The following is a 24,788-nucleotide window of genomic DNA, read 5'->3' on the forward strand; positions in this document are numbered from 1 at the left end:
ACCGGAAGGGAATATGGAATAAATGAGTTTTATTTTAATAAAAACTGTTATTTCTGCAATATAAAAGAGTTAAGATTAAGGGTTTAGAAAAAGATAATATTACAGTTCCTACGTAATATAGATCAATGACTAAATAAAAAGTAACTTTAATTTTATTTTTGGCCGGAAGTGAAAGCATCCGCTCGCCATCTTGGAAATATAATTGGGGGTCTGGGGATGACATTACATGAGGGCGAGGGAGGGCGAGGGTCAAGCCATTCATAAATTCATTAGCATTGCACGTGCAGCGATCGTGAATGGGATTTTACTATAAAAAACGGAAACGCGTTGTAGACTGTCAAATTACTATTTTACGCCAGAAAACAATAACAATATGAGCATGTGGTTCAGAGTTCTCCAATTGATCCGGCTGGTTTTACATCTCTTCGCACCACTATGTTACTCCAACTTTCCAAAAAGAAAACTTTTGTCTTAGTTAAAGCAAATGATGGGATTTTTGAGAATGTTTTGAATTTTCAAGGAAAACGAAAGAGACTGAGAGTACCCAAACCTGTTACATCCGGGCCCTTTGAGCAACTTGACTGGTTTAAACCGGGAAAAGCGGTGCAAACTGGCCGCGGTGTTCGTTCAAAATTTCTAGCAGTGTTTGGAGGAAGTTGAGTGATAGTTTCTTTCGTGAATTTCTTCATTTTACAAACAGGATATATTTATATTTTTTGTGATCTGTTTATTTACTCCAATGCCTACGGCAATGGCAACCATAGAGCAAGCCACGCAGCTGCTGGATTTCTCTCAAAAACTCGATATTACTTTATTAGACTCGGTCGTGTCATGTTTTTACATGGCCCATGGACCGCAGGTTATTATATTCTTCCTTTACTTCCAAGTTGTGGGATCCGTAAATGTAGATCCAGAGTCAAGCTTAAAAAAGGATCATATTTTCCTCTGCAGCAACGAATGGCAGACCAGATTTTGACTCAGCTCAAGCAGCACCCAGACGCCTGGACGCGAGTGGACACAATTCTAGAATTTTCAAACAACCAACAGACAAAGGTATGCTTTTGGGAATAAAAATGTACCATTCGCCTTTATTTTTCGTTGTCTTGATATTATCTGTTGTTTTAATAGTATTTTGCGCTGCAAATACTCGAAGCACTTATCAAAACTCGCTGGAAAGTCCTCCCGTCGGAGCAATGTGAAGGTACATTTTCCTATTAAACTTGGTAATACGCGAGCTGTCATAATAAAGTGGTAGAATAATTGAAAATCAAAAACATTATAAACGGAGAAACATAGGAATGAAGCCAAAGTTTTTTTTTCAGGAATAAAGAAGTATATCGTCGGTCTGATTATAAAAATTTCGTCTGAAGCGGAAATGTTGGAGGTTTGTTTTTGTTTTTTGCTATCTACAATAGTGTTGTTTTCGGGTCGGGTCGGGTGCTTAAACCATTGTCTGGTTTAGCGTCTTAAATAACATCTGTAAACGTTACAAGTTACTAATATTACTCGTATTTTCATTTTTCTAGAAAGAGAAGACTTACATTGGAAAGTTGAACATGATTTTGGTGGAGGTACAATGTAGACAGTCATTTTCGTTGCAGAAAGGAGATTCCCGCCAAAATTATTCATATATTTTAAATGCAAAGCGATTCCAAAAAAAGGTTTCTTTGTTCGTGTTTCGACAATATCTGCGGTAAATGAAGTTCAAATCGATGTAATTTTGAGGTGTATATTTATGCTAGAAATTATTAAAAGCAGTTTTGTTTCCTGTTTTGTTTGAGGTGGGATTGTTGCAGGTGTGTTAACTTGTGTACAATTTAAAACTTGGCCAATGGCCAGTTTTTCCTTGTCTAATTACAATAACATTATACTTGGTGATGCTTATGTAAATCAGGTCAAAGTTGACTTTCCACAACTTTGGAAAAATAAAATATTTTTTGGTGCAGTCTTAATTGCATTAATGCAAAATGTGCTACTCCAGATTTTTTTGTCATGGAAATTAATGTTTTACAATTTTTCTCTCCAGATTCTCAAGCATGAGTGGCCCAAGAAGTGGCCAACGTTTGTCAGTGATATAGTTGGTGCCAGCAAAGCAAATGAGTCCCTTTGTCAGAATAACATGGTGATACTAAAACTGCTCAGGTATCATGTTTTGAAAATTGATTTTGAGTGGAACTCATCACTCGGAAAAGTAGTAATAAAAATTGTTACTTTGCCTTCTCAAGGATGTCAGCAAGACCCTTCTATCTCATGCACTGAAAGATGGTCAAATTTAAAGAGCAAAATGTTTTAGGATTTTCTTAGATCTGCTATCAAAAATACTGAACTGGGCTTGTAAATGAGCCCCTTATTTTAATATTTCTTAGCTGCTTCATCGCACAATAATTATTGAAATGAGTTGCTAGTAAAATGCAAAATAAAAGGAAGAGCAACATATATATGATAGCTCCATGAAGTGCTTTGGCGTCTTCAATCTTAGCTAAACAAACGTTCAACAATCTCAACCCAACACTTGCAATGTTCCTTTAATAGAAAGTTGGTTTCAGGAATTTTGAATTTCTTTTTTTTTTATAACACAGTTCTACTGTTCCATACAAAGCTATTTATTTGTGTTTTTTTTTTCAGTGAGGAGGTTTTTGATTTCTCTAGTGGACAGATGACTCAAGCCAAGGCAAAACACCTTAAGGATAGGTTAGAATGGTGTATAGTGTATGGTATTTTGTATGGAAGTATGTTTCTTTGGAAAGGTGTTGACATATGAGTTGTACCTGTGGTCTCAATTTACGGGAGTTTGCAAAGTTTCTGGTGTTAGCTGTGATTCTTTTAGACAGTACTTGGAATAAAATCCTTTGCTTGAAATTCTCAGTAGTAGTAGGAATACTTTTTTTTAACCATTGAAAGCATGACCTACTCAAAGTTCTTTTTGAGTACAGGAAAGCCAGTCATAAGACTTCCTGGTTCAATATCACCAAGAGGTTATTGTTGTAAGTGCTGACTAAGAGTATCATGTCCTCTTGGGAATAAAATGGCATCTTTGATGAATGACTTTGTTTTTTTTTTTCTTAGTATGTGCAGCGAGTTTTCACAGATCTTTACTCTCTGCCAGTTTGTTATGGTAAGTAAATGAGAAATGTTCTTTTTGTTTTATGACTTTTCATTCTTAATTGACTTTCCACCCTTTCTGCAATGTAGGGTTTTCGGCCTTTCCCTTAACCCATTGATTCCTGAACCATTGCCAGTAAAATCGTCTGGCATTAGAGTAAAATCTATCAAGTCTAGCTCACTCCTAGGGGTCAATGGGTTAGAGGTAACTATGTAAATATGAGGTTGCAATTTAGGATAAGAGTCAGAAAAAAGATTTCATGATTTTCTATGCTGACGTTTGCCTGGAGAAAAATGTTGTGTTGCAATGAAAAATGCAATGCAGTGTTCAATTGAGAAGTCAAATTGTAGTTTTTGACAAACCATTGACATTTTTGACATTTTATTTGCAGGAGAATTCTCAAAATATCACCCTTATTGGGGCAACTTTAGAGGTAAGTGTGTATTGAGCATGTTTACACATGGCTTGAGCTTGGTGCATTCTGTTAATTAGGTTGCACAGAGATGCCTACATGTTACATGGTGACACCAAGTAATCAAACTTGTAAGTATTTAAATGTAAACAGAACTAAACAATATTAATTTTGTATTTAATTTTTAGACACTCCTACGTTTTCTAAACTGGATTCCTCTCGGTTACATTTTTGAGACCCAGCTCATAAGCACACTGGTATACAAGGTAGTATGGTTTTGCCTCCTTTAAATTTTATAAGAATTTTAAAAAGACATGGTTTCATCTGCAGCCTGGACAAAAATAAAATTATTAATTTATCTTACACTTTAAGTGGTCAAATAGTGTCCTTGTCTGCATGTGTGACACCCTTTCACATACACACATACATGTGGTATTAAATGGAAGACTAAAAATATAAGTAGTCAAAATGATGTCTGGTTTCAGTTACCCAAATAAATCAATCACATCTATTTTTTTTTCAGTTTCTTAATGTGCCCATGTTCAGAAATGTCACGTTGAAGTGCCTCACTGAAATTGGTAAGTGCATTTTCTGTTTTTCACTAAAATCAACAAATGTTTCCAATAATGAGAGATCAAATGATTGTTTTTGCTGACTATTCAGGGCTCAAAATTGCGACCAACACAGTCGCATTTGTGGCTTATTTTGACCTTAGTTCTTTTTGCTTAAGTAAAGAAATGACAAAATTGTCTGTTTCTTGGTGTAAATTTTCGTTCCATCTTAATATACGGGGCACAATAATTGTGTTGTAAGTTAGCTGCGATGTTTTGTACAGAATGCCTTGATTATTTGCCATTTTCAGCGGTTTCTTTTCATACAAGTACTGTGGGCTCATTTTTTTTGTTAAATTGCTGGCATTGCAATACAGCGCAATGACCTTACGACTAAAATTTGCAAAATTGCAACAAAATTTAAATGTCTTGTCCCAAAATTGCGTCTGGAATTTGTTTAAATTTCAAGCCCTGCTATTATACTCACTTATATTTTACAACCATAGCTGGTATTGGAGCAACTCAATATGATGAACAGTTTGTGGTATTGTTTTCATTAACCATGGCTCAGTTGAAGCAAGTAAGTTGAACTATTTTTCCAGCCTATTTTGAAAAGTGTTTGTGCATAGTTGTTAGAGAGTTTTGCAGTAAGCAGTAGTTGAGAAAAATTTCGCATTGGGATGTTTTTATGAACAGTGCGGCAGAGTATCTGCTGAGAAAATTATCTTTTAGACACTCCTACGTTTTCTAAACTTGATTCCTTTTGGTTACATTTTTGAGACCCAGCTCAGATCATTAGCATACTGGTATACTAGGTAATAGTAGTATGGGATAGAGTGTACCAACAAGTGGTAGGACCATCAACCCCTGTCAGTCACAGAAAGTGGAAAAGTCAGAATAACCTGGGACATGATTATCTACACAAACAAGGAGCTGATGCATAATCAGTGGGATATTGCTGTAGTACAATGGAACCTTGAAAGTGACAGTGATACCTGTCATAATTTGCGTACCCTGCACTATCTCACAGAATGCAAGCACCTGATATGGAAGGTTAAGTTTACACCATGATCTGGGTAGTATGCAGTTGTCGGCCATACTGAGAACTGCACATTTGCTGCAGAAAGTACTGTGTCTCTAAGCCGTGGGAAGTAGCTGAGACGTGACTTTGAGGACCCAGAAAACTTGAGAGAATCGTACATTGATGAAAATAACGATAATGATAATTTTTAAAAGAAAGCGAAGGGCTGTGAGAATAGAATCAGTTACTGGAACGGTGGAAATGTACTTTGTTTCAAACAAATGGATGATAGGTAAAGGTACACCTTATTTAACATCGGTAGTTCCTTTACCCTCTAGAGGGTATTCTTGACGGAAGGAAGGCGACGATGCGCTCATTTGACCCCCCTCTTTCCATCAGTGCTCTGTTTTAATAGTATTTAAAGCTACTTAATGCTACACTGAAAGAAGTGGAAATGTTGTAGTTTGGAATTTTTTTCAGGTCAAATTTTTTTAAATCCAGGTTAAAATTTTCCACCTAGTTCATAATATTTAAACTAGGTAATTTTTTTTTACCTAGGTTATTTATCAACTGTCTAAAAAGGGCTTTTATTTATGGGGTGTAGTTTAAAAAATAGGGGCCTGGTTTTTTGGGGGGGTCTAAAAAGAATAGTACACACAAAAAAAAAAGCAAGAAATTTGCCCTCCCCTCTTCTCTTCTTTCCCCCCCTCTGACCACTTGGTCCTCTTATCCTCTCCCTCCCATCCAGTCCTCTCTTCTACCCCCCCTGCAATTCCCATCCATTCCCCCCCATAACTCACCTTTTTCCTTTTCATGCAATGTACCACTTACCTGGAATTGAACCACCAACCTCTCGATCTCTAGACTGCCTTCTTATCCACTGTACCACCACGACACCAGTTGGAAATTTCACAATATTTCTCATTGATATGCTTTCTAGGTACCAGGTCACCTCGGCCAAATTTTAATTTATTTAATTATTCGTACATGCGCATTTGAAACGAATTGAGACTTCGACTTTTTCGACAATCACTTTGAAACAAAGATCTCAGTACATTGCGTTGCAACTCGACAAACTTTGAAATGGCAGCCCAAACGCCATGTGTAAACAAAGATACTTTTTACCAAAAACTAGACGAATTAAAGGCTTCGAGAAAAACAAGCAAGAGCAAAGTCAACCTGTTTATCGACGATGAACTGTACGATAAAGCTACCCAATGCCTTCAAAACAAGGAAACCGAAGTACATGTACTAACACAAGATGAAATAAATACAATCAAGAGAAAGAAGTGGAACTTCAAAAACGAAGACGGCAAAATTGTGAGTAAGGAGCAAAAATACGTTGTTCCAAAGAGAGAACTCCATGAAATTTTGTGTCACAGTCATTCGGCCATCGCTCACCGCGGACGAGACAAACTTGAAAATTATATAAAAAATAACTATGCTGAGATACCCCAAATAGTTGTGAAACTATTTGTATCTCTTTGCAGCATTCACGAACAACAAAAATCCGTTGCAGACCATCTGAAGAAACCAGTGGTACACCCCATCATCGCAAATAAATTTCTTTCACACGTGGAAATCGACTTGATAGATATGAGAAGGTTATCATGTTCATGCATCGAGGGACATAAATGGATTTTACACATCACAGACCATCACACGAAATTCTCGTGGCTTTTTCCATTAATTTCCAAGCAAACAGAACAAGTTATAAGTTGTTTAAACCAGCTATTTTGGCAGTGGGGTTTTCCTAAAAAGTTGCATTCCGACAACGGAAAAGAATTTAAAAATCAAAAGATGTCCAGCTTCTGTCAGAGCAATAACATAAAACAAGTGCATGGAGCTCCACGCACACCTACTACCCAAGGACTAGTCGAGAGAAATAATAGAACAATAAAGGAAAACATTCGAAATATTCTTACAGAGAAGAAAGAAAGTTACAACAACTGGTGTACAGTGTTAGGAGAAGCAGCCTACAAGAAAAACATTACAGTGCACCGTGCTGTTGCCCAAACACCATATGAACTAGTGTTAGGTATCAAGCCATGGAGAGAAGAAATGCGGGCAAGTGTACAAGAAACAGATACTGACAAAGGGGAACAAGAAGAAGAGACAAACAATGAGCAACAAAGGCTTGACAGTGAGGATGAAACAGTAGAAATGAATGTCCAGCAAACTCCAACATTGACAGATGAAAACAGCACAGATGACATTCAAACTAACGAACAGCAACAAGCAAAAGAAACTAAAAGTTCTCGCTCCAAAAAACGCAAAAAAATCAAAGAAAGGCAAGAACAGTACAACAAAAAAATGAAGCAATCCAGACCTAAAGTAGCCAAATTTCATGTCAATGATTATGTAAAAATAAAAATTGATAAGGTCGATAAGACACCCTTGCACCCCAATACATTGCTAGGAAAAATAATATCAATAGAGCCTGCGAATGGTTATGCCCAAGTGGTTACTGAATTTGGAGTTATAGACACCCAAATTTCTCCGAGCCGACTTCACAAGAGTCAAAACACAGGAATAGCATTGGATTACTCCAAACATATTACATTTTCGCGTGCTTGCAAAATGGCAATTAATCAGTAATTTCCCGATGTATTTAGAACAGATACACATAAATATTTATCAATAATATTTGCATGCACTTTTGCAATTATGTATGAAAACAAGAATAAACACAAATACAAATGAATAGTAGAATATATGTTTTATTAATCTACAGCAAACTCTGAGAATTAAAATGGCTGATTCCCCTTTGACAACTGTCACCGTTCATACATGACTATTCCATAGAACATCACTGGTATGTTGTGTCCCAAACCTAACCCTGAAAGCTAACCATTTGAAATTAGTGCTTAACCCTAATCACTAAACCCAGAGAAATTATATACCCTAGGTTAAAAAAATTTTAACCCCAAAATTTAGGTTAAAAAATTATAACCTAGGTTAAAAAAAATTTAACCTATAATTTAGGTTAAAAAAATTAACCTAGGTTAAAAAAAATTTAACCTATAATTTAGGTTCAAAAAATTATAACCTAGGTTAAAAAAATTTGACCTGAAAGTAAAATTTAACTGCAACAGAAACAAGGATGTGAGATCCGTGAATAAAACTCTGGACCTCTTGCACCAAGGCTGCCCACTAACCGACTGTGCCACCCTTGCTCTTGATCACTATATTGTAAAAAGTACATGGATAATTTATTTTAAATACTCTATAATAGGAGATACATGAAGTACCGACATATTATTGCTGTTGAAAATCACTGGGCAAGTGTACTGTGAGCTCGTCTAGTGAAATTTTATCCTGGTAATTAAGGCATGGGGATCCCAAATGTCAAGAATGGTAGGCTGTTCACTAGTGCTCACATCAATAATAATAATAATAATAATAATAATAATAATAAGAATAATAATAATAATAAGAATAATAAGAATAAGAATAATAATAATAATAACAACAACTCTGAACATTGAGTTAACATCTGAAAACGTTTGTTGAGAAGATCAGAACACCTGGGATGATTGCTTTACTTCGAAAAGCTTGCTTGTTGGCACAGCAAATATCTTGCAAAGGACCCTAGACACCTAAGACTATGGAACTAGCTTGATGCTCTGGGGCAACAAGTCTGCAAGCCTCCTATATCTATGAATTGTGTGAGACATAGACAGTAATAATGATAATGATAATGATAATGATAATAATAATAATAATAATAATAATAATAATAATAGTGATTCACAATAAAACAGATCCACAACAAGGGTGTGACTTTACACATATTCATCATTAGAATACACAAGTTACGAAAGCCAATTCGATAAAATGAAAGAGAGATCTGTTAAGAATCTGTTTTATAATGTTCCATCCTAATCAGGGGTAATATAAAATTGTGACCATGCTCCCTGCTGCAGCTCATAAAGTACATGAGATGGATTTTCCATGATAGTTTTCCATAGTTTGGAATCCCTGTCTCTGATTACCTCTGATATTAAATGCAAGTTGTTAGTATAGCCCAAACCATAAGATCACTTGAAGAATTTATCCTTGTAGTCATATTCGCTATCAAAACATGCTCCCCAGATTTCAATCCGGTATAAAAATAATCGGAACCAGAGGCGAATAAATCTGATATCCCCGAGTGAAAGGCCGGTAAAATGCTTATTTTACACATTGGTGAGGTTTTCTAGAAAATTCACTATTGTTTGAGATGTCAGCAAAACAGCTTAATGAAGATTTGTAAGAAAACAAATATATGTAGTCTCAAGGGATTTTTATGTGCGTGAAAAATTGCAAAAACAAAATTGTCATAGTCTGAGTTGAATATTTAAGTGTAGTTTGCCTTCTGTTGTAATTTGCACCGTGGATTACCGGCTTGATCAAGTATGAGTGAATCGGACCCCAGTGATGATAATTTCATCACTCAAAGCAGTTTTTCTGGTACTATTCAGTCGTCTTGCGAAGATGAAAGTTTGTTGGATGTGCCAGCAGATCATTTTGAGGGTTTAGATGTAACGGGAACAGTGACAGAATTATTCGAAGAAGTAACGCGAAGTGAGTCCAGTAATGAAGTGGAAGAGACCAGCAAGGTTGGAGTATCGCGACGTGGTATTGAAATAGTGACCCAGGGAGGAAAAGAATAGAGAACAAATTCCACAAAATACATGAAAGTCGACAGCTTGGCATACTAGAGTATGGGACGAATGAGCGCTAGAGTGAAATTCTCTACCTTGGGATGACTTTACTTTAAGGGTACCTGAAAAACTTGTTATGGAGCGAACTGGGCGTAGGAATGTGAAATCGTGGCACGAATATCAAAGAGTTAGCTCAAAGGAATGAGAGGCTGTGTCCAATGTTTTGCAACTTTCTAAGGAATCGTTTTTGGAGGAGGATACACATGAGCCTTTCGATCCTAGTAGCGTGTATACTTCATCTAGTTCCATATTTACGTTTGCTAACTGCAAAGTTGTATTTAATATGAAATGAAACTTGTATAAAGTGAATTCAGATAATGTTATTAAATGATTCAGTAAAATGGATGTTTTGAGGGGAATAACTCAGCCCTGCAATCCCCTGCGAGAACAAAGGAAACCGAGCCATGTGGCAAATAAGGGTTGATATTAAGTGATCGTAATTTGTTACAGACCACAGGGTGTGATACAGTGGAACGCCTTGCTTAAGTCAATTGACGCCTTGCTAAAGTCAATCAATGACCTTAATTTAGACTGCTTCATGCATATTTACCTTTCTTTTCCCTTGTGGCAGATGCTTCCCTTGACAATCAACATAAAAGATGCCTATGCAGATGGGAAGGATGATGAACAAAAGTTTATTCAAAACTTGAGCTTATTTCTTTGTACATTCTTAAAGGAGCATGGCCAGCTGGTTGAAAAGAAGGTATGAACTGGAGACTAAAAAAGTTCTTGGGTAAATTGCCTAATTCTGTTAATGCAGTTTTCCATTGTTCTTTTTCCTTCTCACTAGGAAGAGCTTCACACCACTCTGCTGGAGGTCAGTACATGTGATCCTGTTGTTTTGAAAAATGACACACAAGCTAGTATCATAGATTTCATCTTATTCTTTTGAGATATAAAGTGCAATGAAGGTACCTAAAATGTCTTTCAATTGGAAGTTGTTTGTGCTACTTTTCTAATAATATCCTTGGACAGTGAGGTTAAATATAATGATCATGGTGATATTTCATTTTCCATATCACACTGTCCTGTTCAGATATGTGACAACAAAGATATCATTTTGCTGAAGACTGTGTTATAGCTGGTAGCTTCAATTCAAGAATTTGTGAGACTTTCAGAGATGATTGTGGCAAAACTAATAGCTTCCAAGGGCAAGAACAAGCTTTCATAGTCTCGCACTTAACTGTTTGCACCCCGAAAAAAAAGGACTTGCTCACGTGACCGTTTGCAGCGCCGCAATTTGTCACGTGCAAGTTGTGAAATGTCCCGCCTTCGATGTTACGCTATGACTGATAAGAACAAATGAGAAGAGATTTCAAATAACAGTAAGTAATTGAATTACTGCTATGTTGACGCTTCACATTTCACAGAGAACTCATCTTTGAATTTAGGTCAAACAAAACACCAACAACAAGGGATAAAAACTCATCTTATCATGGGAGTGAGACTTTGGTATCGATTTCAGGGAACCATACAATTTTGCTTAAACAAGCATGAAACTTGAAACAACAAAGAATTGCTTGTTTACATCGAACTGTCTCGCAAGTGTATGATATGTTTATTTTGTTTTTGGCCAAACGTGCGAGTCTTACACTACCTACACTAAGTATCCAGCTTTACCTGACAAAACATCTTCCATATTTTGAAACTGTAAGACCACTTATTTCGTACTTTAATCCTATGGCTCTAAAACTTGCTGGGTAGAACTCTGTTGAAACTTCCCCTCTGCTTGAAATGGAAAGTTCTTCTGTGTACATTTATTTCAAGCAGCGGTTGATTTGTTTATTTTCCCACGGTATCACTCACATCAAGAATGACACGTGGCAAATCAGGGAACTCCAAATTATCATGTGAGCAAGCCAAAAATTCTAATGCTATCGATTGTTTTTTCCGGGTGCAAACAGTGAACTGATTTTGGTGGTAAAGAACCCACACACTATTCAAGAAGAGTATGGGATGGAGTCCCTGATGTTGTGGCTGTCCTGTTCTCTCTAGCAGAAGTGGCCGGCTTGGTGTGATGTCTCTAAAGAGGTTTATGGTGCATGAGGCCACCTAAGCAGAAATAGTCAAAAGGGATTTTGTCAAGTGCTGCAAGATGTAGATGTAGATGTTGCACTTTCTTTGTCCTTATACTTGCCCTTTCATCCCTGAACTCACTGGCCCCCATTGACAAGTAAAATAATCGGATGTTGGACTGATTAAAATCTAGAAGTGAAGGGTTGTAGCTAAGGAAAATGCATTGCGGCTGAAAAGTTAGGTGAGCCATCTGATAGAAGGCGGGAAATTTTGAAATGTTGAATTTGATTTGGTCTTCCTCTGAGGTACAGAAAGCAACAAGACTCTTTTATACAAAATAGTTATCTTCTATGACCTTGCTCGAATAAGCAAACAGAATCTTTCTCCCACATGTACTAGAGACCTGGTTACAACAGCCCTAATCTTTAGCAACACCTTGAATGTGGGGCTACTAAGCCTCACAAAAACAAAATTATGGCGAAGGAAAAAGCAGAAAGAGAAAATGGTAAACAAGCGCTTGAAGCAATATTTCATTTGAATATGTTTACTTCTCATAGAGCTATCAAAACTTGAGGTAGTCGGAAATTATTTTATTTAAATCTTTTCAGTTCGACAATGTGTTCAGTATCAAATGATAGCAAGTGATTCACCTCAGAATTGTTCGTTTCCTTTTTCATACGGAAAACAATGGCAGGCCAAAATCTAGCTGGCGATCGCCTCAGATTCAGCCGGTGAATTCGCTGCAACTGGCGCTTAACAACAACCCTGTGTCACTTTTAGGAGGTAGAGGGTTAAAGGAGAATGGACCTAGATGTTGTTGACCCTTCCACCTGATAAAGAGATATTTCTAATCCAAAATAACAGCTGAAAAAGCCCAGTTGACAAGGAGAAAACCAGGTGGCTATTTGCAAAGTGGTGTGAAATTAAATCTGAGATCACTGAAGGCGAATCTAGCCAATTGTATGCACAGGATTTTCCACACATATACATACTGAACCTGGGTGTGGGCTACACTGCTTCCTTTCAAAACTGTCTTTCTTTATTGCATATTTTTAACACTCAGGCGCTTCATTACCTTGTCCTTATCTCGGAAGTGGAGGAGACGGAGATTTTCAAGATCTGTCTGGAATACTGGAATGCTCTTGCATCGGATCTGTATCGTGAGAATCCATTCCCTTCGAGCACTCCCCTTCTGATTGGTACCTCTCAGTCGCAGCAGATTCCACCAAGGAGACAAATGTATCTTTCAGTATTATCCAAAGTGAGTTTAACACAAATATTACTGACCATGGAGAATGGCCATGGGATTCCATTTAGGACTTACAACTTTCGCTTTAATCATTGCTTGGTAAATTTGGAGTGGCTTTGGTAGTGAGATACATGGCATTGTACTATGTCTTTGTAAACACTTTGAACCAAAGTAAAGGTTTCATACAGACCTTAGACCTATAGACAGATTGAAATGGGCCACTCACTGTTTAGTCTTCACAGCCAATTACATCTAGGCTCAACTGACATTCGACCAATAACATCACGAATAAGTTGACCAATGACATCAACTGACGTTACACAAATCACTTGATTCTGAAGATGACTTCTGCTCAGGTTGTCCAAATGTCAGTCAATGTCATCTGAAACAGTCCTTCTCAGGAATACACATACCTGGACAATTGTACTTTATTTTATTATGATATGACTCCTGGGCTCAAATAATCATACAGTTTTCCCTCTCCAATTGCATCTGTCACTTCTAGGGTCTGTTCGTAGACCTACATGTAGAGATGAATCAGAATGCACCAAATATCAGGATGCACAAAATGTAAATAAAAGAGAATGGACTTTGGCAATGACCTCTAAAAACTGTACAAAACGCAGAAGAATGACAACTAAGCCAGGAGTGGATGGGCAAAACTGGGCAAGATAGAAACAATGCATTTGGGTAATCTTGATAAGAACTCTGCCTGACACCAACTTACCTTTTTTTTTCTCGCATAATTGGTCTGTTGGTGAATCAACATTAATTTTATTGGTAAAGGAATTCCATATTTCTATCTGGTGATTTCTGAAGATTTGCCGCAATACCTCCAAAGAACGTGTCATAGCCCTCTTTGTGTGAAAGAAGATATGAGTGACTAATTGCCATATTTTCACGTCTCAATATTTTAATTTAGGTCAGACTCATAATGATTGCAAGAATGGCTAAACCTGAAGAGGTAAGTTGTCAGGGAATGATGTGAATCACCTTTATTCAAAGATACTGTTGTAAAGAAAGGACGATGAACTTTTAGTTGCATTGTTCAGTAATTTTAGGTGTTTGATGCACATTAATTTTGTTTAATGCCCAAGTCGCCAGTGGAGGGTAGGTGCCGAAGAAGCGTGGGGGCTGCAACCGCGGTCACATCCCCAAGACGCTATAACACCCGACTGGCCTGCTCAACCCGCAACCAAGCCACGAGTCCCGCGCGCCAGGCCCCCCACAGGCACCCGTTACATTTGAGCCAGATAGCTCAGTGGAAAGAAAAAAAATAATAATAATAATAAAATAAAATAAAATAAATAAATAAAATATAAAAAAGAAAAAAGGGGGGGATATGTAAACTATGTAACTATATCAAACGCTACAGAACGCACCAAAACGCTCCAAAACGCTCAACAAACGTTAACAGACAGCCAAGACACTAACAACCGCCTGCAAAACACTACTGGCCAGACTAGCTCCTAGTCGTTAACTATGTTAAACTTCATTTAACTATATTTAAATGTAATCTTTTTAGGTACTTGTAGTTGAAAATGATCAAGGGGAAGTTGTAAGAGAATTTATGAAGGACACAGATGCCATCAACTTGTACAAAAACAAGAGTGAAACCTTGGCTGAGTTACTTGTTCTGATTTTTTCACAGTATAACAGTAACTGATTTGAAACTGGATGTGACAGATTGGTTGCCTAATTTTTATTTATTTATTTATTTATTTATTTAATTTCAGTGTACCTAACCCATTTGGATTACCAAGACACAGAAAGGATCATGACAGAGAAGCTACAGAATCAAGTCAATGGTAGCGAGTGGTCCTGGAAGAACCTAAACACGGTATCTTTGGCTTTTGATGAAGTTGTATTACGTTCACTTGCAGAACTTAGAGTAGCTTGCAATAGCTTTTGTCTACAACCATCCAGCTCTAATATACCACAAAGGCCAGAACACTAAACTAGAGGTCATTTTTAACCTACAGTTCATTGGTATTTTTGTGTTCCTCGGAAGTTATAAACACCAAAGTTTGCTTTGAGATGGGGCCAATTTTGTTTATTGTCCTTATTAGAGAAGGTAACAAACTCAACAAAAGGGAGCACTTTCTTCTCAGTTATTTTAAGACGGTGAATGTTGGTCCAGCTGGGGGAAATACCCTAGCCTGTGAGGAAGCTCTCCAAAGCAAAGCAAGGTAATGCTAGAGAAACCCATGGCCCCTACATACAGTGCTGTCACAACTGAGTGACTGGGTCTGATTGATCCCACAAAAGACCAGATGATATTTCAGGAGATACATATCAGAAAATCAGAAAAAAATAAGTTTGAACGTATTTCATGAAAGGAATGATACTTGAAGCTAGAGAGGGTGAATGTCTAATAGGTCAGAATATTAATTACCTTGATGTAATTCTGCAGCTTTGTTGGGCGGTTGGTTCAATCAGTGGAGCAATGCATGAAGAGGATGAAAAGAGATTTCTGGTCACTGTCATAAAGGTATCAGGAATCATTTAATTTGATTAGGTGACCCCCCCTCCCCCGGTATTATGCAGCTTTAATTTAACTGAATGTCAAATTACAGTGAAACCGGTTGTTCATTTGCGTGCCACTTTGCAATTTTGTGATGCTATGTCTTGGTGTTTTGATTGCCAGTTTGCTTCAAGGAAGTTGCAAGTTCAAATTTTAACTTGCTTCCTGGTGTTTACAATGTACCTTCCCAGAGTCAGGTATTTGTACCTATTCAAAACAACTTTGAACTCTAGTTTTTTCAATATAAATTTACAGCATCATAACTCTACGTTGGGTAGGATTCGCGAGGCTGTGAAAAAAGTAATTTGTAAAATTAAAAAAGCCAGAATGTATCACTGGCGTGATTGTTTGCAAACCTTGAATTTATCGCAAGTTCCATGAAGTCAATTGAAAACTGTTCATGTTGTCTCAAATACACCTGAAGTCATCGACCAACAAACCTCACAAAAATTTAATTCAGGACTGTAAGGGGGTTGAACCACGCTTTCTTAGCATTAAGCGCAACTGGTTTTCCGTGAAAACTCTGTTCACTAATACTGGATTCCCCATGTAAACTTTCTTCGAAGAAATTAATCATTTTAACTCCATTTGAAGGGCCTTCCAAAATATAAATTTATCAATTCCAAGACAACTATGGATAAAGTTCACGATGTTATTACAGTTCAAGGCATACCATTGGACTTCAACTGTGCGTGCGTTGCGAAATTTGAACCTTAAACTTGCTTGGAGCAAAGTGCCAAAACGCAACATTGTGTGACAACATTGCAAAGTGGCTTGCAAACCAACATCCGGTTTCACTGTAATAACTCTCTGATTATTACAGTCTACTCAACATAATTATGCCTCCATCATTTTGATGTTTTCTCTTTACCAGAAAATAAGAGTTAAACCTTTCCATGAGGTTTGGATGTCTTTATAATTATTATCGTTGAATTTAGACACAACAGCATTATAAACTGTATGTGGTAGTTTATGCATCTCGTGTTAATTTTTCCATATATAAACAGGACAAAAGGCCATCAAAATACCTTTCAAGGGTTTCAGCATTACTGTTTTTATGCTATTGGATATTAAATTGAAAGCTGTAGTCATTATATTGTTACCACTGGTTTGTAAAATTTTTAGTATGTTAGCTAATGGTTGTAACATCAGGGGTTGAGCTAGGATTTGATCGCTGGGGGACAGGTTTGTTCCCTTTGCTAAAATTGTGGGGGACATTTTCATTTATAGGGGGACAGTCAATTTTTTTCCGTTTTCTTATTTTCAAACAAAGAAACAGGCACGACAACAAAAACATTTTATGACCTGTTACTTGCTCTTAAAAAATTAATACAAACATGAAAGTTAAGAAAATGGTGTCAATGGCTTGCGATTGACCATTGTTCTCTAAAAACGCGACACTGTGATGGTGTTGCTGAGTGTATCCCCCATAGTTTCCTAATTAACAGCATCCATGTGTTCTTTACAGTCGTTCTGTCTTAAAAGAGTTGAGGTTCTAAAATTTGTACACCCTTTTCCGATGCCAAGGGGTTTGTTTTCTTAGATTTCCGACAAAAATAGCAGAACATCGCCTCCTTTTCATAGCCCAACAACGTGTGATCTCACAACCAAGTTTTTTGGAAAGGTCGTGGTTTCGTTTGAGCCTCATCTGTGTTTCTTCCTCATCAATACACTGTTCTTCTTCTGTATTTTTTTCTCTGATCAATCTGGCTTCCATTTGAGGCGAAAAAGCTATCTATTGTACGAATGCGTTTTCGTCGTGTTATTTTAATCCCCAGATGCATGCGTGCATCACGATTGGTTGAACAGTGGAGTGACTGAAAAGTGACTTTAAATTGAACTTAAAACGCACGATAAAATTCCTCCCACGGTCTGTGTTTCAGCTTGTAATTTTTGTACTAAACTGTATCTCTTCTTGTGTGCTTCCTTCTGAGTTTTCCCCCAGATTTTGAAGGGGCCATTTTTTTTAAGGGACAATTTCAATATCATTGCGGGATTGGCGCAATGGCGCGGCCTGGATCAAACCCTGCAACATGGTTGAAAAGCTTACAGTCTCCTTAGTCTTGATTTTGTTTATAATTAACAATAGTTATTATTGTTTTAAAATGGCAGGATCTCCTTGGCCTGTGTGAAATCAAACGTGGAAAGGACAACAAAGCAATAATTGCATCAAACATTATGTACATTGTAGGGCAGTACCCAAGATTCCTAAGGTATGGCAGTTACATAATACTTCAGATTATGTCTTTTCAGTATTGTTCCCTCCTTGTCATAAATTAGATTGGTTTTGGTAGCCTGCGTGATGTGGTACTTAACTGCTTCAGATCACGACAGTGTATTTTCATGGTGGGGCTAGACAGCTAAAATTCTCATACTTATCCAACATGATGAGATTGCTTGAGTTGTTTTACAGTGTAATTTAGTCTAACTTTATTTCCTTTAGGGCTCACTGGAAGTTTCTGAAGACTGTTGTGAACAAGCTGTTTGAGTTTATGCATGGTGAGCTCTCTATTCAATTTCTTTTGCACAGTAAACATGTACTATATAATGTTGTGTTCTATTCAAAAGGATTATGATTTAGCTAAAGCGGTGCAATTGATATTATTAGAAACGCATGATGGTGTGCAGGACATGGCTTGTGACACATTTATTAAAATTGCTCAGAAATGCAGAAGACATTTTGTCCAGGTAAGAATATATGTAGGTATTTCTACAGTTTCTCATTGGTAGTGCTGACCATGCGTATGGAGTGGTTAGTAGTAAAATGGCTATCAAAGAACCCGGATGCAAAATTAAGACTGGGTTATCCATCCACATTTCTTCAAAATAATGGAAATACAATGGTGAGCATGTTGCTAACCTCTGCAGCTTTTTAAATTTTTTTTAAATATGCATCCTGAAAGGACAGGCCGATTTCAGGAAAGTGACCTTTCTGCAGAAATAATTTACTGTGACGGTGTTTTTTTACAATGTAGTAGGGGATTGTCTTCCATCAGATGAACAATCCGAAGTTCTTGTATTCACCAACAGAGTTAGATCACTCTGATTGAAGGGAGTGAACATTAACACAAATGTTTTTTTCCAGGTACAAGTAGGAGAGGTTATGCCCTTCATAGAGGAAATACTGAATAACACACAGTCCATCATCTGTGATCTTCAACCTCAGCAGGTGGATGCTCTTTGCTATGCTAATATACTGGAAATTGAGAATAAGCTGTTTTTGAAGCATTTGAGAGAGTACATTATAATTATTACATTGCAAGTACTGAGTTTGCTATTGCATGTTGCTTTTTGTTTGGGTTTTATGCAAATCTATTTAAGCTATAGTCCCTAGTAATAACATTAATTAATAATATTATTAGTGGTTTGAGTATTGCCTAACATAAATGTGTTACTGTTATAATATTGCAAATGTTAATTGGCAGGGTCTGAGATCAGCAATTACCGTATGTTAGTCAATATTGTAAACATGAAAGTCAGTCGAATTGTTTTGTTTCCTTTCCTTGTTTTGGTTTTTAGATTCACACATTTTATGAGGCAGTTGGTTACATGATCAGTGCTCAGACAGTACGTGTTTTCAATATCTTTACTTAGTATAATTTCAAGGTATATTTTAATTGGCTGCTGGATGTCCTGCAGACATTTTCTTTATACTCATGTAAAACTTCATTAGACAAGGAATCATTTTCATTGCAAGAACATGGAGATAGGCAGCAGGGTCTAAACATTATGTTTTGTAACAACTTACATTACTGCAGGATTCAGTGGTTATGGAGAGACTCATTGAGAAATACATGTCACTTCCAAACCAAGCATGGGACAACATTGTCAAGGAAGCAACAAGGGTTGGCAATAATTATTTATTACTGCATTTCCGCATGAATGTTAATGTCCTTTCAAACAGTTTACATTCAGTTGGATCATGTGATAATAACTTGCACTTTTCTCCACAGAATATTGATCATTTGCGGGATATTGAAGTTGTAAAACAGCTTGGTAACATTCTAAAAACTAATGTCAGAGGCTGCAAGTCAGTTGGACACCCATTTGTTACACAACTGGGCAGAATATACTTGGACATGCTAAATGTGTACCGCTGTCTTAGTGAGAACATTTCTGTGGCAATAGCAGAGAATGGCGAGACAGTCATGAAACAACCTTTGATCAGAGCCATGAGAACAGTGAAAACGGAAACTTTAAAACTAATATCAACTTGGGTTAGCAAATCAAATGATGCAAAGCTTGTGTGTGACAACTTTATTCCTCCACTACTGGATGCCGTACTTGGGGATTATCAAAGGAATGTACCTAATGCCAGAGAACCTGAAGTCCTAAGCACCATGGCAACTTTTGTCAACAAGTTGGAGGTTTGTTTTAATAGTCTGCATCGTCTGAATGTGATTGAATGCATTTGTGACAACATTCCAATTACAGGGCTTAACCTTTTTTCCATGACATGTTAAGTTGTTTATTAACAGATGCCCATACCACAAACAACTCCGTCCTTTGCAAAAGCCTGCGTTAAAGAAGTTCACTGGTAACCTGTTCTGTGTGGACCAGTTCATTGTTAAGTGTTTGGTGAGGTGTGTTACTTACCTATGAGTTTTTGTTTGAAATTTTAGAGAAATGTCACAGAGCATATTCCAAAGATCTTTGATGCAGTATTTGAATGCACATTAGAAATGATAAATAAGGTGAGAAAATGGTCTTTTCACTTTTCAATGACTACAGACTGTACTTTGTTTTTGTTTTGGAATTGTACTTTATACTTGGCCATTTTACCATGTACATTTTTGTGTGCTTTTGTAGAACTTTGAAGAATTTCCTGAGCACAGAACAAACTTTTTCATCCTTCTCCAAGCTGTGGTACAACATTGTTTTCAAGGTATAAACAAGAGAATGTGACTGTTTCTCCCTTTACAAGACAACAAGGGGTACATGTAACTTTGAATATCAGCAGAAGAATGTGAACTGGGGGTTGAAAAAATGTCCGATTTGTGTCATGATTTTGATTATTAATTTTAAACAACATGAATGTCCTCTTTAACCTTTTCCATGTAAGACTGCAACTGATATGTTTTACTCTTTCTAACATCAAACAATTTTACTTATTAATGGGTATCCTTATGGGGTGAAAGGGATAAAAGATGTTGTACTTGTATGCTGTTTTATAGTTAAAATATCTTTTGAGGGTTACATGTTTGTTAGCCTTTTGGCTATTACTCAAATGCCACTCTCTTAAAACTTGTTCTTGCAATTTTGTCCTCAGCACTGTTATCAATTCCTGCTCAACAGTTCAAGCTGGTGCTTGATTCCATTGTTTGGGCATTCAAACACACCATGAGAAATGTTGCTGATATTGGTATGCCACAACTTGATGCAGATTTGTGTTTGTTAGAGAAATTAGATCAATGAAATACCATAAAATAAATTCCTTTCAAACAAAACATTGCATGGCTGCTTGTGGATATAAATATTATCTTTGACTGAGAGGTATTCATTTCAACACGTAAAAAAATAATAAATTCATAATATCTAACATCTGGTCATACAATATCCTCTATTTGTGTAACTCCAAATCAGTTTGTCTAATGAAAAGAGCACAGAGAAGTAATAAAGGCCCATTATAAAGGCTAAAATGATTGTGGAGAAAGAGCTGCCTTTACATTAAAAAAAAACAACAACAAACGAACAAACAAAAACATCCTGTTTTTGAATTGAGATATGCAAATGATTAGACTATCTAGTCCTCCAGGCTACAGAGCTCATGGACTGTTCACTAAGAGTAGGGGGTGTATTCCCAGTGCTCTTACATGTATGTGTTACGTGGATAAAAAAGATTAGGCCTGGTGAGCCTCTCTTGCCATTGGGCAAAAGCTCTAAATCAAATGGTAAACCACAAATTTATAATAATAAATTAATAATAATAGTCATCATCATTATCACTCTATTTAAGTCTCAAAGTTATTTAGCCGAGCACAAATGCTCTACTAATTGAGGAGACTACAAATTTAACTGAAATCAGAAGAAAATTAATATAAAAAACCGGGATGCCCAGGGAAAAACCTGTTGGAGCAGAGTAGAGAACCAACAAACTCATCCCACATGTGGCGTAGAATTCTGGAATCGATCCCGGGCCACATTGGTGGAAGGCGAGTGCTCTCACCACTGCGCCAGCCCTGCTCCCCTTTAGTCATATGGTTACTTTACCTCTGCTAAACTTTTTGTTGTACTGTACTGCTGATCTTTGTAGGGCTTCATATTTTGTACTCCTTGTTAAAAAGTTTGGAACAAGAAACAGCTGTGCAGAGCTTTTACCAGACTTACTACATGATGATTGTACAACATGTCTTATCAGTTGTTACTGATACTTCACACACAGCAGGTAACCAGAGCTAGCAGGCTTATCTGAAAGCTCTAGATTTTACTAAGGTTATGAGAGAACAGGGGTTCTAATAAAGCACAGACAGCTAAATTATGAGATGCCACCCACTTAGAAAAATGGGCTTTTGTGTTGCATGTAGACATATGGACTGTCCATGATGAAAAATGGTTAACTTTGATTCCTGTTCATTGAAGCATGGCACAGTCAAGAGTAAAGAACTTCCCAAAATGTACGGTGTTATGGGCCAGCTAAAGTAGGCAGTAATTATTACAAAAGTTGCTTTTCTTGATAGAGCTGTAGAAGCTTCACAGCTCTTACAGTAGTTTCATTATTTGCTTTTTCTGCTTTCAACTGCTGTCTTTTTAAAAACTCATTTATTTGCTACTAGGGTATCTACATTACTTTAAGTGCCCTTGCTGTATCTGTAGGTTTGACAATGCATGCCACTATATTGGCCCACATGTTCAGTTTAGTGGAGACAGTCAAGGTGTCGGAACCACTTTTTCCTGTGGGAAGCACACAGTACGCTTCAAATCAGGTCTGTACATAATAAGAAAAAGTAAATGTCCACTTGGTATATCAACAGACAAAATTTAGTTTAAGATTTTCCTTTCTGAACTGGTCATGTTTGTTTCATTTCTACTTAACCCATTGACTCCCAGGGGATCCCCATTGACTACACAGAGACAGAGTAAAATCCTCTAGCAATAGACAGAGTAAAATCGTCTTGCGTTAGATTAAAATACTAATTATGGCCGGTTCAGGCTTAATGGGGACATTTTTCAGCGAGTGATTATGGTAAATAACAAGTGTAGTCGTATGCCCGTTCTCCAAATTTGGGGATTTTGCACACTTATGATCATGTCTCATTGAAGTGTAAAATATTTTTTGTTGAATTGGTTGTTTTTTTAGGCTTATGTTCAGGAATGTATTGCCAACCTTCTGAAGCAGGCATTTCCACATTTACAAGAGTAAGTGTGCTTATTCATGTTGAGTACTGTGAAGTGGTCTTCAAACATGGTGATGTGTAAGTTTAGTATGCTATGAACAGAAAGTGAGGGTGCGATTGTTTGAACGTATTCCGGAATAGGAATACACATGGAATGGAGGTTTAAAAATCCTTCATTTTTATGGAGATTCACATTAAAATTGTCAAACACTGGCTGAAAATGCTATTTTGAAAATATCTTTATTATCCTCTGTTGCTTCCGGAATAGGGTTAATTGAACACACCCTAAGAGAATGGATATATTTTACTGAATGCCTCGCTAAAAGTAGTATGCACTACCTATCTTCAGTGCACAGGTGAAACTGACAGTTCAGGGGCTCTTTAATCTTGATCAAGACATTCCTGCTTTCAAGGAACATTTAAGAGACTTCATGGTTCAAATAAAGGTTTGTTGTGTGGATTTTAAAAGATCTGACATCGGTTGTTCAAAAGGTGGATAACACTATCCAGCGGATAAATCGCTATCGAGCGGATAAACACTAGCAAAACCAATTGAGTTATTCAGTGGATGGTGCTATCCACCCTTAAAAACAACTGGGGCCTGTTGGCCAAAATGATGGAATTGTATTCTATCACTCCAGAAGACCTAAGAGTATGTTCATATTGTTCAGTTAATGAAAAAAAGTGTTTTTGCTTTTCTTTCTAGGAGTATAGATCAGAAGATGTTGGTGATTTGTATTTGGAAGAGAGAGAAAAACAACTTCAGGCTGCTCAGGAAGAAAAACGCAAAGTTCAACTTTCTGTGCCAGGAATGGTCAACCCTCATGACATGCCAGAAGAAATGCAAGATTAGTATTTATGAGAAGTTTTAGTTTAGGATAATATGCCATAATTATTTAGTTAGAGATCACGTTGAGTAGTTGCAGTCTTCTCTTGAAATGTATTTTTGTACAACTTTTTGGTTTGTTGTTAAGTACATGTAGCTTGCAGATGAATGAATTTAGATTTTTTTTTAATTTGATAAAACATATGATTCAGATAGTAATACACATACGCACATATTGAACGTTGTAATATTTCTTGTTAGGAATTCCTGCTGTCGGCTTATATATTAAAAGCCAAAGACCAGAATATTTGTACAAATATTGTTACTTTTAAAATCTAGCGAGTTCACGGCTATTTGTGTGATGAGGATGCTGTGGATATTAAGTTTGTTACACTTGGTTTTCTCCATCCCACAATGAAGATGCAAAGTGCTCCTTTGCAATGTGGTGAATATAAATTTATGACAAGCTATGTATTTTATATTATTTTATATTGAAATGTAGAAGTTATGAACAGTGAGTAATTTAATTGCTGTACATTTTTTTCTGATAGTTATTCAGCAGAGATATTCTCAATCATGACCATTTAAAAAAAATTCAAAAACAGTTGGCATTTGAGAGATTAATAATATTAAAACTTGACAATAATGATGAAGGTCAGTTACATAAAGATACATACGTGAAGCACGTTGCTCTACTTTTTGTCTTATTTTACTCGCTTTACTATCTTGTTCATGTTAAGTTTTACTTTGTTGTGGAGAACTTGAAATTGCATAATGTCTTTTCAGTTCAATGGCAAAACCAGGCTAGCTGAGTTTCTTAGTCTTGTGGTTGCAAATGTGCTTTTTGCCTTCCCCAACCTTAAGATATGTGCAATTTTATCACACTGCTGGTGTGAAAGTAAAAACGTTGCATGCTATGTTGAATTTATACCTTAATTTTTCCATCTGATATAAAAACGGTTTTATCCAAACTGAGAGATACAATAACTATTACTGGTATGTAAGAATGTGACTGATGTGTTGTCAATAAAGAGAAATTAAAATAA

At 36.7% G+C, this 24,788-nt stretch overlaps 1 protein-coding gene across 1 annotated transcript; it reads left to right on the forward strand.

Annotated features, from left to right (window-relative positions):
* The first annotated feature begins 604 nt into the window (after positions 1-604).
* LOC138026004 (exportin-1-like) lies at positions 605-24,788 on the forward strand. Its single transcript, XM_068873170.1, has 34 exons — positions 605-859; positions 952-1,053; positions 1,129-1,201; positions 1,323-1,384; positions 1,527-1,571; positions 2,027-2,142; positions 2,626-2,691; positions 3,067-3,115; positions 3,495-3,536; positions 3,704-3,781; positions 4,039-4,093; positions 4,573-4,646; positions 10,365-10,496; positions 10,584-10,610; positions 12,873-13,070; positions 13,981-14,022; positions 14,584-14,678; positions 14,793-14,898; positions 15,472-15,549; positions 17,695-17,795; positions 18,026-18,081; positions 18,191-18,270; positions 18,668-18,751; positions 19,102-19,149; positions 19,341-19,427; positions 19,536-19,949; positions 20,205-20,276; positions 20,392-20,467; positions 20,852-20,944; positions 21,836-21,967; positions 22,396-22,505; positions 22,880-22,938; positions 23,266-23,362; positions 23,623-24,788. The coding sequence occupies exons 1-34, from the start codon at positions 740-742 to the stop codon at positions 23,767-23,769; spliced, it is 3,216 nt and encodes a 1,071-aa protein (XP_068729271.1). The 5' UTR covers positions 605-739; the 3' UTR covers positions 23,770-24,788.

Source organism: Montipora capricornis, chromosome 12 (assembly GCF_036669925.1).
Source record: "Montipora capricornis isolate CH-2021 chromosome 12, ASM3666992v2, whole genome shotgun sequence".
NCBI lineage: Eukaryota > Metazoa > Cnidaria > Anthozoa > Scleractinia > Acroporidae > Montipora > Montipora capricornis.